The following is an 18,083-nucleotide window of genomic DNA, read 5'->3' on the forward strand; positions in this document are numbered from 1 at the left end:
CACTCCAACAATCACAAATTATGACACAGTCTATTGCAAATGGTAACTCAGCATCTTTCAATAGACCATGATTTTACCCTAAAAAATATTGTTAACAAAAGAGCTTTTTTGGTGTTTCAGATTTCAGAAATGCTACAGTCTTTCTGTCAGGAATAGTTCACCCAAAATGAAAATTCTGTCATCATTTACACACCATCATCTGGAACATAAAGTAAATGTTAAATATACAGTAGTTTGTAGTTTGTAAATAAGCATATAGTGACCAAGGGCTATAAAGCACTTACGCATATTCAAATTTGACAGAGGGGAAGATTTTCAGGGAATTATTAATTACATTTTGGTCTGTTCCTTACACAAAGCTACTGTATGGTTTCAGACATCTTGGATTATAGAAGATAAGTCATATCGACTAATTGCATGGTGCTTTTTTTCCTTTTTGGAGATTGATACTATGGCCCTTGGTCACTACATGGTTTGTTGTAGTGATGTCAAAAGTACTGATACTTCGGTACCAAGTCGGAACAAAACAAAAGATGTCACAATACTAGGGCTGCAACGGTACATGTATCCATGCTGAACCGAACGGATACAGGGCCTTCGGTACAGTACACGCAGTCATATGAATGATTACATCTTAGCATGCATGAAACCAATATTAAAACAACATATAGGAGAGTCACGTGGTGCCATGCGAGGGTTGGACATGTGAACGGCAAGCTCTTTGCGCACTTTGCTAGTTTTTTATACTTTTTATGTCATAAACCAGTGAGATTGTATACACCCTGATCCATAGCTGTTCTATGAAGACAGTATGTCAAAGAAGTCAAAATCCTCTGGAGACATTAAAAGACACTTACGTGCTCAAGCTGATACTCCAGCAGGGCCGCAGACCAGGGACTCGGTTTGGACGGTGCGGCGGGAGAGATTCAGCGTCAACTGTCGAGCATGTCGGCAATGCTGGCGAAGGTCGTTGCTGACTTGGAGGATCTTGCTGTAATACGTTAATCGATCACTGCCATGGAGACTAAATTCTCTGAGTTGGTTACAAGAGTGTCGGACGTTCTGAGAAACGGATCGATTATCTGGAGTCATTGGAGAGGGAATTAGCTGCAAACCCGCTAGCAACCAAGACAGACTTGGAACATGTTTGGGAAAAGTTGGAAGACTTAGAGAATCGTAGCAAGCGAAACAACTTCTGAATTGTTGAAATTCCTGAGAACGAAGAAGGCCGAGATATGGTGAAATTCCTAGATGAACTCTTCCCCAGTCTGCTCGACATAACAGGCCATAAGCTGGAAATTGAGGGAGCTCACAGGGTTTAGGGGCAGTGGTAGCTCAGCAGTTAAGGCTCTGGGTTACTGATCAGAAGGTTGGGGGTTCAAACCCCAGCACTGCCAAGATGCCACTGTTGGGCCCTTGAGCAAGGCCCTTGACCCTACCTGCTCCAGGGGCACTGTATCATGGCTGACCCTGCACTCTGACCCCAGCCTAGCTGGGATATGTGAAAAAGAAGAATTTCACTGTATATGTGCAAATGTATAATGTGTGATAAAGAAAATTGTTATTAATTATTCTGGCTCAGAGATCCACTGAGGGAGACAGGCCCTGATCAATTCCGACCAATTTTCTGAGATCATCCGATAAAGATCTTGTGTTATGTGAGGCGAGGAGTAAAGGAAGGCTTTCTTGGAAGAACCACAACATTTTCTTGTTCCCAGACTTTGCAAATTCGACAAGAGAGAAACGTGATCGATTCAAGGAATGCAAGAAACTCTTACATCAACAGATGGTCGCTTTTGCACTGATGTTCCCGGCCAAATTGAGAATAGATACTAAGGATGGCCGCAAATTATTTACATGCCCACAGCAAGCAATGTCCTTCATAAAGTCAATGGAATGAGTAAGTTACTGTGTGATACTCTCTATGCAGCTGAGTGGACCTGACTCACTGAACATTCACTTGTTTGTCCGGGGAACTGAGCGCCTTCTTTGTTTCTTTTTGTGCTGGTTCCGCCTAGCGGCTGGAGTATGTTTTGTGAGTAACACTCCTTCGGGACAGTTTGTGGATGAATCTGCACGTTTTTGTTCTTATGCCTATTGGCTGGAGTTTGTCCTGTGGAATATTTCTTGCAAAATATTGGAGTGATTAGGGCATTTTTTGCACTCATGTAACAGTCGAGTGAGACTGACTTGCTGAACTTTCACTTGACTGTCCGAGGAAACTGGATGCCTTTTGTGTTTCTTTTTGTGCTGGTTCTGCCTAGTGACTGGAGTTGTTTTGTGGAGGAACACACCTTCGGAACAGTTACGTGGATGAATCTGCAAGTCTTTGTGTTTAACCCGCCTATTGGCTGGAGTTTGTTTATAAATTATTTTCTGTTGTGTAATTCTGTCTCACAAAATTTGTATAGAAGCACCGGACTTGAGCAATCCGACGGCAAAGTTGTCGAGGGGGCTCTCGTAGGCGTACATGGACTGTTTGAGTTTAGAGGGATAGACGCCAGTTGGCACTGTCGTGTATGGGGTTAATACGCACGTTTTTCTTTTTTCTGTTTGTTTGGTTCGGGGGGGAAGTTCGGGGTTTGATTGTTGCACTAATGTTGGAAGGTGGTATTTATAATTTTATTTTTGACACAAAATATATTTTTTCTAATATGTCAAAATGTCAAATGTTAATATGAGTGGATTGTCTCTCTCCACATGGAATGTGAATGGGTTGGGGCACCCCATAAAAGGAAGGAAGTTTATTTCTTTTCTTAAATGTAAAAAATATGATATTGTGTTTCTTCCCTGCAGGAAGCTGAAGAATTTGGGAAGATATGTTTTCTTTAGTGCTGGCTCAATTAAGAGCAGGGGATAAGGGAACAGTGATAAGTAAACATCTACAATTCAAATGTCTCAAACAGATTAATGATAAATTAGGAAGAGTCATTATTGTTTTAGCAGAAATTCAGGGGCAAAGGTTAATTTTGGCTAATATTTACGCACCTAACGCTGATGATCAGGGCTTTTTTATAGATCTTGAAGGGATGTTGCAAGCCGCTGGCACCCCTCATGATATAATATTGGGAGGAGTCTTTAATCTTTTGATGGACTCAGTCCTTGATCATAGTGAAGCAAAAGTGTGTAAGCCCCCTAGAGCAACACTGACGCTTAACAGGATGTGTAAAAATCTTGGTCTTACAGATATTTGGAGACGTTTGAACCCATCTGGTAGGGACTATACATTTTTTTCATCAGTCCATAAGATTTATTCTTGAATAGATTTTTATATATATATATATATATATCTCTAAGTCCCTCATTCATCTGTTGTGGATTGCTCAGTTGGAAGTATCTTAGTCTCAGATCACACCCTGGTGAGTTTAGAGGTGTTGCCACATACGGAGAAAAAGAAATCATATAATTGCCGCTTTAATATATCCCTTTTGCAAAATCCTGAATTCCAACAATTGTTAAAGGCTGAAATCAGTGTTTATATGGAGACAGTATCCTCTGTGGGCGTGGCTTGGGAGGCACTTAAAGCAGTTCTTAGGGGTCGGATCATACAGTATGCCTCATTCATCAAAAATTCCAAAGCACGACAACTCGTGGAGTTGGAAGGGAATATTAAAAGTGTCGAGGCAGAGCTGAAGTGCCGAATGTCATCTGATGGCCTCAGTGAATTGGCCCGATTGAAATACAGATATAATACTATTTTGTAGCGGAAGGTGGAGTTTTGGCTATTCAGGGCAAGACAGTCATACCATGAGTAGGGGGACAAAACAAAACAAGCTTTTGGCTAGATATATAAAGCAGAGAGTCTTTTTCTACCATTCCCTAAGTGAAATCTGCTGGTGGTGAAATATTTACCTCAGCCACTGATATTAATAATGCTTTTAAATAATTCTATCTTAATATTTATAGTTCCACGTCTTCGTCTACTGATGAAGATATTAGAAACTTTGTGAAACCTTTAGAACTCCCTAAACTGTTGACTGAGCAAAACAATTCTCTTGTTTCTGAGATAAACTTGGAGGAGCTTGGCAAGGTAATTAAGGCCTGGCCAGATGATTTTGTCACTGAATTTTTTTAGATTTTATGCTATAGATCTGGCTCCACTTTTGTTAGAAGTTTATACGGAATTATTAAGGAATGGAAAGCTCCGCCAACCATGACACAAGCCCGGATCAGTCTGATTCTTAAAAAGGACAAAGATCCAAGTCAGTGTAAGAGTTACCGTCCAATTTCCCTGATCCAGCTAAACGTAAAAATATTGTCAAAAATTCTGGCTAACTGATTAAGTAAAATTATGACATCTCTTATACATACAGGTCAGGTGGGGTTTATTTGAGGCTGCAGCTCTTCTGATAACATTAGGCATTTCATAAATATTATGTGGTCAGTGGCGAATGATCAGACGCCGGTCACGGCCATCTCACTTGATGCCGAGAAGGCATTTGATATGGTAGAATGAGATTAACTTTTTAAGATTTGGAAATATACGGGTTCAGGAATACTTTTATTGGATGGATTCAGTTAATAAATAAAAAGGTTTTCGAGCGATATGGGCAGGTGGGCTTCATTACATTTATAGATGATTGGGAAGGTCAATGTTATTAAAATTAACTGTATTCCAAAATTGAACTACCTGATACAGTCACTCCCTATAGATGTCCCCCTCTCTTATTTCAAGCAATTTGATAGCATAGTGAAGTCATTCCTTTGGAATGGGAAATGTCCCAGATTACATTTCAGTAAGATGCACAGGCCGATTGACAAAGGTGGGCAAGGCCTACCCAAGATTTTGTTTTATTATTATGCATTCGGTCTCAGACATTTGGCTCATTGGTCACTTCCACCTGAGAGAGCCTCTCCCTGGTTTTGTATTGAACAGGAATTTCTTGCCTCTATTTCGCCATTGCAAAGCCTTTCTATCAAACTAACCGGAGAAGTTAAACTACACCCCGTTATCTCACATTTACACTCGGTATGGACAAAAGTGTCCAGAGTGTTTAATTTGGACATTTATTTAAATGTTGCCTCGAGCTTATGGCTGAACCCCAAATTATGTATTAATAAGTCCCCTTTCAGCTGGTTAGAGTGGATTGTGAGGGAGGTTAATACACTTGGTGACATATATGAGAGCGGAGTGTTGAGATCTTTTGAAAATCTGGTTCAACATTTTGGGATTCCCAGATCTCAGTTCTTTATATATTTACAGCTGCGCCACCTGCTCTGTACTATTTTTGGGAGTAGCATACACCCCCCTGGAGCGGCAGACACTCTGGGAGTGGTGATTGCTACTTTTGGAAAAGGTCATGAGGCATCAGTGTATTACTCCCTGCTAATTCAGAGTCTGGGGGGGTGGAGTTTCAACTTCTCTCAAGAGATTATGGGAGAAAGATTTAAACTTGGTACTGGAGGAGGGACAGTGGGCTAGGATTCTAAAAAACAACAAGTCTGCATCTAGAGATGCAAGGGCGTGCCTTATGCAATTCAAGATTTTACATCGATTCTATTGGACCCCCTCTAGATTGTATAGGCTTGGTCTTAAAGACACACCCATCTGCTCAGAGGATGGAGACATAACCCATGTCTTTCTCTGCAGTATAAATAATACTGAAAAATAAAAAAAATAATAATTTTTACAATTTAAGCAATATATTACAAGCACAAGTGCTGTTGTACTGAATAAAAGTTTGGTAAAAAAAATTGCAATGGTATATTAAAAAGTAATTGTATACTCATTTGATAAAAGTTTTAGGAATTGATTAGACACTTTTGCAGATGAAATTAATTTAAACTTAAAAACATGGAATTCTAAAAAAAAAAATAAAAAAAAGATTTAGTAGGGCCGTACTTAGAAACACTTAAGCAATGCATACTTCATTGAGAAACACTTGGACACATGCATTTGTTTTAATTTATTATTTACATTGAAATTTAACTTTTTAAATAGGCTAAAGGAGCATGTTATGTTCAATAGCACATAACCAACCACATTAGCATATTTTGCTGTGGTATCGAGAACCGTGAAATTTCACTGGTATCAGTCCAAACTACTGAAACTTTGGTATCGTGACACCACTACTTTGTATGGAAAACATTCTTCAAAACATTTCCTTTTGAGTTCCACAGAAGACAAAGTAATTTGGGTTTCCAAGGACATGAGGGTGAGTAAATAATGACAGAATTTTCATTTCTGTGTGAACGAAAGACAGCATAGTAAATTCAGCATAGTACACTTAAAGTTGAAGTGTGTAAAGGCTAATTTATACTTACTGGGCGAACAGGCTTCGCTTAGTTTGCCTACAAATTATGATGAAATGCAGTGACTTTTTTTTTGTCTGCCAAGGTGTTCGTTTGGTGAGATTTCTCCTGTTCACGCACATCTCTGAAATTCTTGACCTAAGAGAACTCGGCTGGTCAAAGTGTGTTGATGATTGGTTAAAACAATTCGTGAGCTGTCCATGGAGAGAAAAACCTGCATTATTGGCTTTACTTGTGGCTGGAACAGTATGTTAAACACCATGACATCATCTTGGGTAGCCTTCCACAAACTTCTCACAATAAGTTGCTGGAATTTTGGCCCATTCCTCTAGACAGAACTGGTGTAACTGAGTCAGGTTTGTAGGCCTCCTTGCTCACACATGCATTTTCAGCTCTTCCCACAAATTTTCTATCAGATTGAGGTCAGGGCTTTGTGATGGCCACTCCAATACCTTGACTTTGTTAACCTTAAGCCATTTTGCCACAACTTTCGAGGTATGCTTGGGGTCACTGTCCATTTGGAAGACCCAATCCCTGATGTCTTGAGATGTTGCTTCAATATATCCACATAATTTTCCTTCCTCATGATGCCATCTGTTTTGTGAAGTGCACCAGTCCCTCCTGCAGCAAAGCACCCCCACAACAAGATGCTGCCACCTCCATGCTTCACGGTTGGTATGGTGATCTTTTGCTTGCAAGCCTCACCCTTTTTCTGCTGTTGTTCTTGGATTGATTTGCACTTTTTGCACCAAACTACGTTCATCTCTTGGAGACAGAATGCATCTCCTTCCTGAGCAGTATGATGGCTACATGGCCCCATGTTGTTTATACTTGCATACTATTGTTTGTACAGATGAATGTGGTACCTTCAGGCATTTTGAAGTTGTTCCCAAGGATGAACCAGTCTTGTGGAGGTCCACAATTTTTTTTTTTTTTTCTTTTGATTTTCCCATGATGTCAAGCAAAGAGGCACTGAGTTTGAAGGTTGGCCTTAAAATACATCCACAGGTACACCTCCAATTAGCCCATCAGAAGCTAATTGGCTAATTGCCTAAAGGCTTGACATCATTTTCTGGAATTTTCCAAGCTGCTAAAAGGCACAGTTAACTTCGTGTATGTAATCTTCTGATCCACTGGAATTGTGATTTAGTCAATTAAAAGCAATCTGTCTGAAAAAAAATTGTTGGAAAAATTACTCATGTCATGCACAAATTAGATGTCCTAAACGACTTGCCAAAACTATAGTTTGCTAATATGAAATCGGTGGAGTGGTTAAAAAATGAGTTTTAATGACTTCAACCTAAGTGTATGTAAATTTCTGACTTCAACTGTGTATGCACCTCCCCCATTGCCCACCGAGATTAGTGGACAGACACAGCTTGATTGGATTATTGGCATTTCTCTCCACACTGGTGGGGTCAGTTTCCTTACATAGTACAGCCTAGCCCACAGGGAATACACTATAACATATCAAGACTTCCTGACAGCATGTGAATGCTTTTTTCACACTCATCACTTTCAGAGCTACAAAACTCATTTCAAACTTTCACTTTTGTAAGGGTGTCTGAGACAGCAAAAATTTGTCAATAACACTCAGTGACTTCATGTTGTTCCCTTATAACTTTCTTCTGTGGAACATACTGCTGTAAGGCAGTATGACAGCCTCAACCACCATTTGCTTTCACAGTATGGAAAAAAGATGCATGGAAAATTAATGGTGTCTGCGGCTAATATTCTGCATAAAATAATCTTTTTCCACAGAAGAAAGAAGTCATATATGTTTGGAACAGCATGAGGGTGAAAAAATGATAGATTTTTCATTTTTGAATGAAAAGTCATCAGAACTCAGACTGAATTTACATTAGTCTCTATGAGTATGAAACTATAGTGGGGCCCACCAGACCATCTCTCTAAGCACTAGAAAGTACAGAAATGTGCATCTGAATTATTTAACACATGTGAAATTATTCAAGAATTCTCCAAAGCAAAGTGAACCACCAGCACAGTGCATGACAGACCTACAGAAGTAACTCCATGAGCAGTTTTTAAAATTTGAGTAAGAACCAAGTCAGGTGATCATGTTACAATCCAAATTTGCTCACGCAGGTCTGGTATGAAAAATATAAAGTCTTTTCACCATAAACACACGCACAGAACTAAACAGATAATATACAGAGAACAGAAACAATAAATTACACTGCACTGTTTATTTCTGTGGTACATCCAGGGCTTGAGTTGAGGGAGGGATGCGAGGGGATGCCATTCCCCTTATTGCAAGAAATACCAAAAACCATCCTCCTTGTAAAACCACCCTTACCATCCCCATTAAATTAATTGTGTCATGTATTACTTAGAACTAATTATGCAAGAAAAATATTTCATTCTCTATGTTTGATAAATAACAGACTTTAAATAACGGCGATTAGCCGATCAGAATTAGATTTCGACACATTTGGGGTTGCCAGATTTCAAGAGGTGAAATACCCCAATTAGATCTTTTCACTCACACAGTTTGGAAATATTCTGCCAGTGTGACGCTTTAGTTGTGCAATCTGGCAACCATGAGCGTGCGAGTTCTCTATCCACTGCAAAAAGGTGCCGGTTTTCTTCAAGCACCTGCAAACAGGTGTGTCAGAGTTTAGCAGAGTTCAAAAGTTTTCAAAAGTTTCGCAGACTTTCAAAAATGGTCATGACAACAGTACAAGGAAATCATTTGACTTTCTTTTAAAAAGAAGAGAACAGAAGGTAAGATATTGCTATGACAAGTGTACAGTTACAACATGTAGGCTACATATTTTTAACTCAAACACTTTCAGGGTTTCGCCCATTAATCGCTTTTGTGTGTAGAACATCTTTTTGCACCACTGTTTAAGCATCCTTCAAAGAATGCTTAGAGTTCAGTTATTGGAGAAGAAAAAAAATGGGTGTGTGTGACAGCGAGCGAACAATCTAGAGCAAACCTCTTTCATAAATTAATCATAAAAATACAATAACAGAGGGTAACAGGTGCATATTATGGCCATGTATGGGTTAATGACTCATATTTTGTCCAGATCTATTAAATTAAAAATACATTTAAATTGCAATTCACAAAAAACTAAAACACCTTTTCTATGATTAGCATATTTTTAATTTCTGAGTTTGAAGTCATATTAACATTTTTTTCTGAGACTTTAAGTAAAAACTGTGGTGTCCAGAAACATCTCAGCTCATTAAAAGCTGAAATTCTTGAAAAAGAAATGTTGGCATGAATTGTGCTGAATCATCTTTTACTGTCATTTCTTTAAAAAAAAAAAAAAGCAGTGATACAATTGTTTTTTAAAATAGTATTCATTTTTAAAACACTTTTGTCCATCAAATCAAAATCATGTGGTGTAACCAACCTGTAGGTAGCCATTTTGTTGTTTATACTGACCATAAAACCATAAAACAGAGCAGACACATTGAGACCCTCAAAACTGAGCATGAAGTTAAAAAATAAATCTGATATTCATTTTGACATTTTTATAAAAAGGCACATTTTGTTCAGGTCATGTGGTGCAACCCTGAGAAAACTTCTAGATATTTTTGACTCAAAAATATATATATATATATATATATATATAACAAAATACTTAGAAAAACCTTTTACCTAGAAAAAATGTTTGAGAACTTTTTATTTTAATTAATGAGGAAGTTGTTTATACTCTCATGTACTGTATTCAAGTTGCAAATAAAGTTTTATAATACTTTATGGTTACACAACATGACATTTTAAAGGTTTTAATTTTTTTTGTAGTAAATGCTATAAAGGTTTTTCAAAAATGTATGAAACCAAATTGAACACAAAGATTACATTTCTAAGAACTTGACACAAGAGTTTTAAACTAGATTTTTAGAAGATTTCTTATTTTTAACACCTTGGCCACCACCCTCCACCAACAAAAAAATTCTGACACCACCACCCCCCTTGTAATTATTTTACAAATTGACCTCTGGGTACATCCACAAACGAATGCCTACAATACTGCAACAGTTTCAACACCAAAAATCATTCTTTAGAAATGCTAAACTGAACTGACTTCAAATACTGCAAAGTCATGATGGAAATACCTAGATGCACATTATAAAATACTGAGCTGTATATCACAGATGTATAGCATTAGAACATATGTGCTGGGTGGAGTCTGCTTCGTCTGACTGGCTGTCTCTTGGAAGACACGTATTGTACAGAAAGAGCTAAAGAGTGACAAAGAGATTTATTTTCAGTTGAGATGGGGTTTTAAGGCAACATCCCAAAGGAGCAACATTCTCATTATCACGTGGATGGTCTGTTGACACTAAAAAAGTGCCTGCTCCCCCTTTACATAGCTTCTCTATCCTTCCCTTTGGGAACTGTGGCAACCGCAGCTAATACCTATACCATGACGTAATGCAGGAATGCAGGAATTTTCAGGCTTTTTTGTGTGTCTTAGCAGGCTTCCATCTGCAAGTAATCCTGCCCCAAACACTGCAAATACAGACAGCCACTCAGTATATTAACTGACTTACACACTCTTAAATGAAGATACATTCAGAGATAGATACCTGATATAAGAGTATTGATTTCAAGACTTTTAAAAACAACATACACTACCGTTAAAAAGTTTGGGGTCAATTGCCTGAAATGTTTCTCATGATCTTAAAAATCTTTTGATCTGAGGGCGTATGCTTAAATGTTTGAAATTAGTTTTGTAGACAAAAATATAATTGTGCCAACATATTAATTTATTTAATTACAAAACTAAAATTTTATAAAAATAAAAAAAAGTTTTTGAAATGGATGACTTGGACCGAATAATAAAGAAAAGCAGCCAATAAGTGCCCAACATAGATGGGAACTACTTCAATACTGTTTAAAAGCATTCCAGGGTGAAAGCTCATGAAGTTGCTTGAGAAAATGCCAAGAGTACATTTCTGCAAAATCTAGGCAAAATGTGGCCACTTTGAAGATGCTAAAATATAACACAGTTTTGATTTATTTTGGATTTTTTTAGTCATAACATAATTCCCATATTTCCATTTCTATTATTCCATAGTTGTGATGACTTTACTATTATTCTAAAATATGAAAAATAATAATAATAATAATAATAATAAATATGAATCTAAATATTAATCTAAACCATGGCAATGCTTGTAATAGAGCGCAACAGTATGGTACCAGAAATGTAAGCACAGCGTAGTTCTAGCAGGAAGACTAGCAGCTGTACATTATCTCACCATTAGCTAGGTAACTCCTAGCCAATCACATGTAAGCCATTGCTTTATAAGTCTGCTCACAATCTATCACATTGCTGTGCAACTTCTTCGGACCACCAGACGGGGCTTACGCCAAAGAGAGACATTACATTTCTGTTTTATATTCATCAAATAAATGTCATCTTAAATTTCACTCAAGTCTGTGAGTCTTCCTGATACCACTAATTTTCTCCATAGGGAGGTAGATGTTTAACGATAATAAAAACTTTAAAGACAGACCTACCGTGAGCTCCGAGGTTGTTAATTAATGGTATAAGCTTCTGTTGAATCCATCAGTCTGCATTATTTCCACTTATTTCAATGCATTATTTTCCGCATTATATCTGTTGAAGACCTATGACACTCAGACTGATCTCACAGTGAAATCGGAAACAGGAGGTTGACATTTCATTACCTAAAATCAGTCTGTGCTTACCGAAATTCGGAACACAACCCCCAGCGGCCAAAGCGGTAAGTGTCATTGGGCGTATGGGCACGTGTAATCTCCATTTTCTGGGTTTAATTACAATGAAGAGAAATGCATATTTTATAAACTGTACCCCCCTACCCAAACCCCAAACTTAAACCTAACCATCAGTAAGTGAAAATGTAATGTTAGAGGTAAAAATGCAACCACTGAATCACATTCATCACTGATAAAGGGAATGTGATTACTTGCTGATTTTATGGCGAGATCCGAACCCAGGTCTCCCACAATGCTGATGCAATGCAACATGCTTCTGGTCGCGCCACAAGGGAAGGTAAAAACACTGGAGCCGATGATAAAGGGTACTGTTTTAGGTTACTGAAAATCTCGGAAACAACATGCCGACATCCCGTGTAATCATGTTGCAACACCTATGATCCTGAAGAGATAAATCCAATCAGAGAATCACAACAAACAAAGTGTGCCAAACATGCTCTGCAGTGACCACGAACTCTCATGATGTACTGTAAATGACGCAATCGAGTTGGTCTCCCTACACTGTCAAACGACTTTTATATATGCAAATATTTTAATATTTTGCAATAAAATAAAATTATATTGTTCCTATACTTATAAAATAAATTATTTTATATTTTTCTATCGTTTTTAATTTGATCACGTCATTGGCAGTGTTTCGAAGAATTGCAGTTCATGCCCTAATGAAAGACGTTAAGTACAAAATCTTGTCAGATTTTCAAATACATTTTTGCTTGGTGCAATTCACCACGGAGCTGGTTGGTTTGGTTCATGGCTCTTTTATGAAGGATTTTATTAAATCCCTATGGGAAAAATTAATAGGAAAAATACTTCCGTAACCAAGATGGCTGAAAGGTGGGCAGGCACTGTTGTTCTCTATGGAATACTAACTAGTGTACTGCTTGCTGCATACTTAGTACAGTATGTGAAACAATACATTACCCAACAACAACCATTCCAAACTGTAGTATGCTACACTGTTGTCACATGCCCTTATTAAGTTGCAGTGAGTGGAATCCAGTTTTCAACTAGGCAATAAGAATGCTTATTTTGCTATTTCTAATTTAGTGTAAAAATGTCATGGCTGTCCAAGCAAATAATAAGTCAAGAAAGAGGTGTTAAAAACATTACTTCTGGTTCATGTGTCACATGGAAAGGGAAGGTAAACTCTGCACACTATCTACTGCAAATTTTAGCAGATGAAGCAGGTCATTCAGGTATCCCAAGCATACAAAAATGTTTGCATAGTGTGTACAATATAGGCTATATACTGCAGAAACAGCAAGAGTAGTATGGTAGTATGCCATATTTATATTTAAACACAGCCCTAGTCTAAAGTCCAAGTATCTTTATAGATTGTGAAGATCAAAACTTGATGCTTGCTCTGATTGTATTACTTTCTATATCAGGAGACCTCAGAGAAGTGAAACAGAGACTGAGAGAGACGGAGAGTGAGTCTGACCTACACAGATGATGACCATAGACAGCACTCAACAAATTAAGTCTTCCAAAGTGAGTGTGTGTGTGTGAAGCAAAAAGGCCTTGAACTGACCTCAAACGGAGATGCTAATTGCTCTGCTTTAAATTATATCACCCTGTCGTCCTACCTGTCCTAACACACACCCAGGCCCAGACACCCCCTGCCAGTTGAGCATCTCCTAGACTGCAAGCAAGACTTTATTGCTTAGAAGTAGATTTTGTGACTTGTAATTTACTTCAACAGAATAGAACACACGGAACGCGGAAAACATAATCAACAGAATTCTTTGGCACCTGCAACGCAAAGGCCATGGGTTCGATTCTCATAGAACACACACACCGATACAATTTTTACCTTAAATGCATTGTAAGTCACTTTAGATAAGTGTCTGCCCCGCTAAATCAACTGAACACATGCTTGCCCAGGCTGGCAGACCAGTTCAACCAGCTAAGGCCAGTAAACAAGCTTATGCAGGTACAGTCTAATTTATTTATTTTTCTCCAGAAGGATGCCAAATGCATAAATGTATATTTTCCTCATTTCAACAGTCCACAGTAGATCGAAAAACACACACATCTGTAAATTTACAAATATAGATATATATTTAAAATGATCATCATTTCTTTGTTAATGTGTTTATAAGCATTTATTACTTTGGTTACCTATTTTCTTTCTAAATAGCAGAATCATCGCTGTATTGACTGTTCAGTCATATGTCTCAACTGAGGTTCTTTAAACAGATGTGCAACCACATCATGTCTCACGACCACACCCTGATAGTGGGCATTGTCTCAGCTATCTGTATCACATCATACTGCTGAATGCACACAGCAGGTTATGGGTCAAGAGTTTGTGCATCAGATGTTTGGCACACATCTGTGTGTTGTATATTATTTGGTCATGGTGTGTGTTTGTTGAATGCTGCAGACAGGCATGAATATCCCCTATCCCTTGCATGCTGACTAAGCAGTCCTGACCTGACCACGTGCATCTGCCTGTTCAACTTAAACTGCACCAGCCAGCCCAGAAACATCACTGCATCACTCCAGGTGCATGGTTGCCAGGAGACAATGCTCATAGTTAAAAACTCCATTACATTGGATGGACTTCATAACAAAGGTTTAGGCCTAACACTGATGCAAATACACCATAATAGTGAATGTTTTGTTTTTAAACTAAAGATGCAAAATCCCACTTTTAGCTCCACTTATAAGGAAACAGCAATGTAATAATATTAGCTGTTTTTACTGCTGTCCATTTGAGATCACAAGCAAGGCATCAAAAAGAGAAAGAGGGAAAGGGTAAAGGAGGTAGGCCTATAAAAATAAAAAAATGCCTTTTTTTTTTTAAAGATGCTACTGAAACTCAATCTTAGATTGGATAGATCAGACCTGGTTTAAGTTACACTTAAACAATCCCTGAATCGAGCAATACATTTCCTTTTAAACACTGTGGAACTTCTGAAACAGAATCACTGTTTTTAAGACAGAATCAAACCACACATTTTTCAGGGAGTGAAAATGCATGAAAATAGAAATGTATCTCAAGTCTGAAAACAGGAAGTCTGAAAGCCATATTTGTTTACATAGTGCCTCCACATGCAACATGCACAACTCTCCATCTAATAAACACTTTGTGGGTCTACACTTCTCATCTTTACCCGCCTACATGTGCTACCTATGAGGCCTTTTCCCCCTTACACAAACAATGACTCCTTTATACTGGAGGCCCGAAGTGCCACTGTGGGAATGTGCTGGAGGGCAGGTGGTTTTAACCTGCCACTGTCATCCTCCTGACCAAACATAGGCGACAGAAATCTTAAAGTAGACGTGGACGAGTTGTCAGTTTAAGAACACAACGGGGTTATTTGCAAAACGATTAGCAAATTTCCAAAGCCAAAAGCACCTAAATCACTCTGCAGCAAGTTCAATGTTCTTATGCAAATTTCCGAGTGCGCCTGCAATTAGCACGCAAGTGTCATATCCGCAACATCCTGATTTTATTAACAAGTTTTGACTATAGTGACAGGAGCCGTTCACACAGCACTCGTTTTTGTGTTTCGAGATGTGATCTTAACAGTTTAAGTTGTTTTTAACTCGACACGCCATCTAAAAAACGCGGCGCAACGGTTAAAAGCATCGGGAAACGATAGAAAAGCATCAAGGACGGAATCAAATAACGATTTCGGGTATGAACGGTGGAACACATATTCCACTGTGATTGTCGATCGGACGCACTGAGGCAGGCTGAAGAAAAATACGGCAATGTCGAAAAGATGTTGCGCATCTTTCAACAAATATCACCTTGGTGATGTCTACTGATGTCTATTGCACAAAACGCCTTTGTGAAGACATCTTCGCGATGAGATTAACACAGATGCTATGCTCTGTCAGAGAGGCGCCTCTCTTGAATCACATTACATCACATCAGCAGTCTGACAATCCAGCGTCCTTCCTAAAGGACAGACACCAGCAGTTCACGTGCTCGTTTAGCTTCCACTGCGCAGAACTGTCAAAACATGCCAAACCTTGAAACAAGCATCATATAGCCAATATTCATCTGTGCAACAGTAGAAAATGCTGTTTTGATCTATAGCTATAGACAGTCGCGTTAGTAGATTTCCCCGTAGTGCGATAATTCCGTATTAATCCTAGCACTAAAATATTTAATATTTAATATTTAAGTCCTACGGCGTGTCTGGGTCGGTGCTTGAGGAGCCCTACCTCGTTCCGGCTTCACCTGGGATGAAGATGATGGAGCGTGCAGACTTTTGCTGCATTGACTCAAAGCTCTCAGGAGCGCAACCACGTGACCCAACTCTGCACCTCTGCTATCTCATTCACCCCCAAGTCCACAATGCCCTTTTAAAGTCTAGTGCATTTTTACGCATTGTAATGCGTTAAAGAGTCGTGCAAGGATAAAAGAAAACCCCTTAAAAATGGTGCTTAAAATGTGCCTGCGCTGATGGAACACTGCGGTACAGCTGAATGCGGCTTGCAGTGATGTGCCTTGCATTCTTGGAATATGTCACAAAATATAGCCCATACAATTATTAAGATTTTAAATATAGAGCTGTGTGCGGATTTGTCTTAAAGTGGTTTGTGAAACACCAGTAATTACGCTTACAGTTATAATAGCAGAATGGATCTTAAATTGTGGGAGCTGATAACGGGATTGCACCATAGAATAACGGAATCACCCCTCTTGCTCAAACTGTTGAAGTTACACACTGTTGAAGTTTCATTACATAGGATTTCTCTTACCTGTTATGATGTTGTCAATCTCCAGCTCATTCTCAGTCATCATCATATTCTTCAAGTTTTCTTATTCCTTTAAATTTCCCCAAAACTTTCTGCAAGGACCATTTGCTTAGGCCTATTTACAGAAAGCTCTTAACTTCTCTTCAAGCGGGTGCCTCCTCCCCCGTCCCGTCGCCCTGTTTCTCACTTAATCACTTCGTGCCCAAGATTTGTTTAGACTAAACGCTTTAAAACGCATTTAAAAATGAAGTAGTTCTGTTTTCAACTAAAGTTGAGGTTTCTTTAGACTGGCTGACATCTGGAGAAAGGAAGTGTACCGATCCAGACTTTCCGCCTGTCCTCTGTCGGCTCGCCATCCCGCCCCGCCCTGCAGCTCGACTCCATGTGCTAGAGTCCAGACTAATGAATACAGTAATAGAGCAAACACAGGCCCATGGGAACTAAAACAGAAACATCAAAACACTATCTATCTATCTATTTATCTATCTGTCTGTCTGTCTGTCTGTCTGTCTGTCTAACAATTGAGACGGCATATATATATGTATATATATATATACACACACACACACACACATAATAAACATTTTTCAGTGTGCATCTTCCATAGATTTGATATTGCACATGGTGGAATTCAATAGGATCAACATCACTGGAGGAAGACCAGGGAAACACTGCATAATCACAGCTGGGTAGCAGATTCTCAGGGGGTATGGCTCCTCCTGGCCTGAGTCCAGCAGCATATGGGTGTGATCACAACCCACCAGGGTGAAGATTTACACATCACAAGTGATGTCAGTGACATCATATAAATCACAGAACATATGCATCTGCTGTGGGGACTTCCTGAGCAAACTCAAGCAGTCTTTTAGATAACATGCATTAACATTTCATGTTACACTTATGAACAAGGTTACTTTCCGTCAATGACATTAAAAGTTGGATTCAGTATTATAAGTTGCATTTTAGTCTATATCTAAAATATGCATAGTCTTGCAATTTGCTATTGCAAGTGGACACAGCTTAAACTTAAGTAGATATCATACGGCAATTAGAGGAAGACAATGAACAGTATTGGTCACCTTTTGTGGCATTGCTGACGTATAAAAAGGGCCGATGCCCCATCTAGTGGTTAGTCTGAATTTGACCCACAATACCCTCTATGTCTATGACAAGCCAGTTTATAGTCATACCCTAATTTTTTATTTTTATTTATTTTTTTATTTTTGCTTTATCATCCAACTTTACTCCAAAACAGAAGCAGCTGTAAACTATCAACAACAACCCCAATATATAACCTCATACATATAATTTTTACATGGGCATATACACCAATCAGCCACAACATTAAAACCACCTGCCTAATATTGTG

The 18,083-nt window shown here is 38.6% G+C and overlaps 1 protein-coding gene across 3 annotated transcripts in view; it reads right to left on the bottom strand.

Moving 5' to 3' along the window:
* Window positions 1-17,062, bottom strand: part of LOC127410838 (heat shock 70 kDa protein 12A-like) — a 67,828-nt gene extending 50,766 nt beyond the window's left edge. For 2 of the 3 annotated variants that reach the window (XM_051646043.1, XM_051646041.1), the window contains exon 1: window positions 16,718-17,062. In XM_051646043.1, coding sequence (XP_051502003.1) covers window positions 16,718-16,763 — 46 coding nt within the window. In that variant the 5' untranslated portion in view covers window positions 16,764-17,062. Of the gene's footprint in view, window positions 1-16,177; window positions 16,263-16,717 lie in introns of those variants that run through there. The other variant, XM_051646042.1, reaches the window with a different exon arrangement.
* Window positions 17,063-18,083: the final 1,021 nt, after the last annotated feature.

The sequence above is a fragment of the Myxocyprinus asiaticus genome, chromosome 20, assembly GCF_019703515.2.
Source record: "Myxocyprinus asiaticus isolate MX2 ecotype Aquarium Trade chromosome 20, UBuf_Myxa_2, whole genome shotgun sequence".
Lineage (NCBI taxonomy): Eukaryota > Metazoa > Chordata > Actinopteri > Cypriniformes > Catostomidae > Myxocyprinus > Myxocyprinus asiaticus.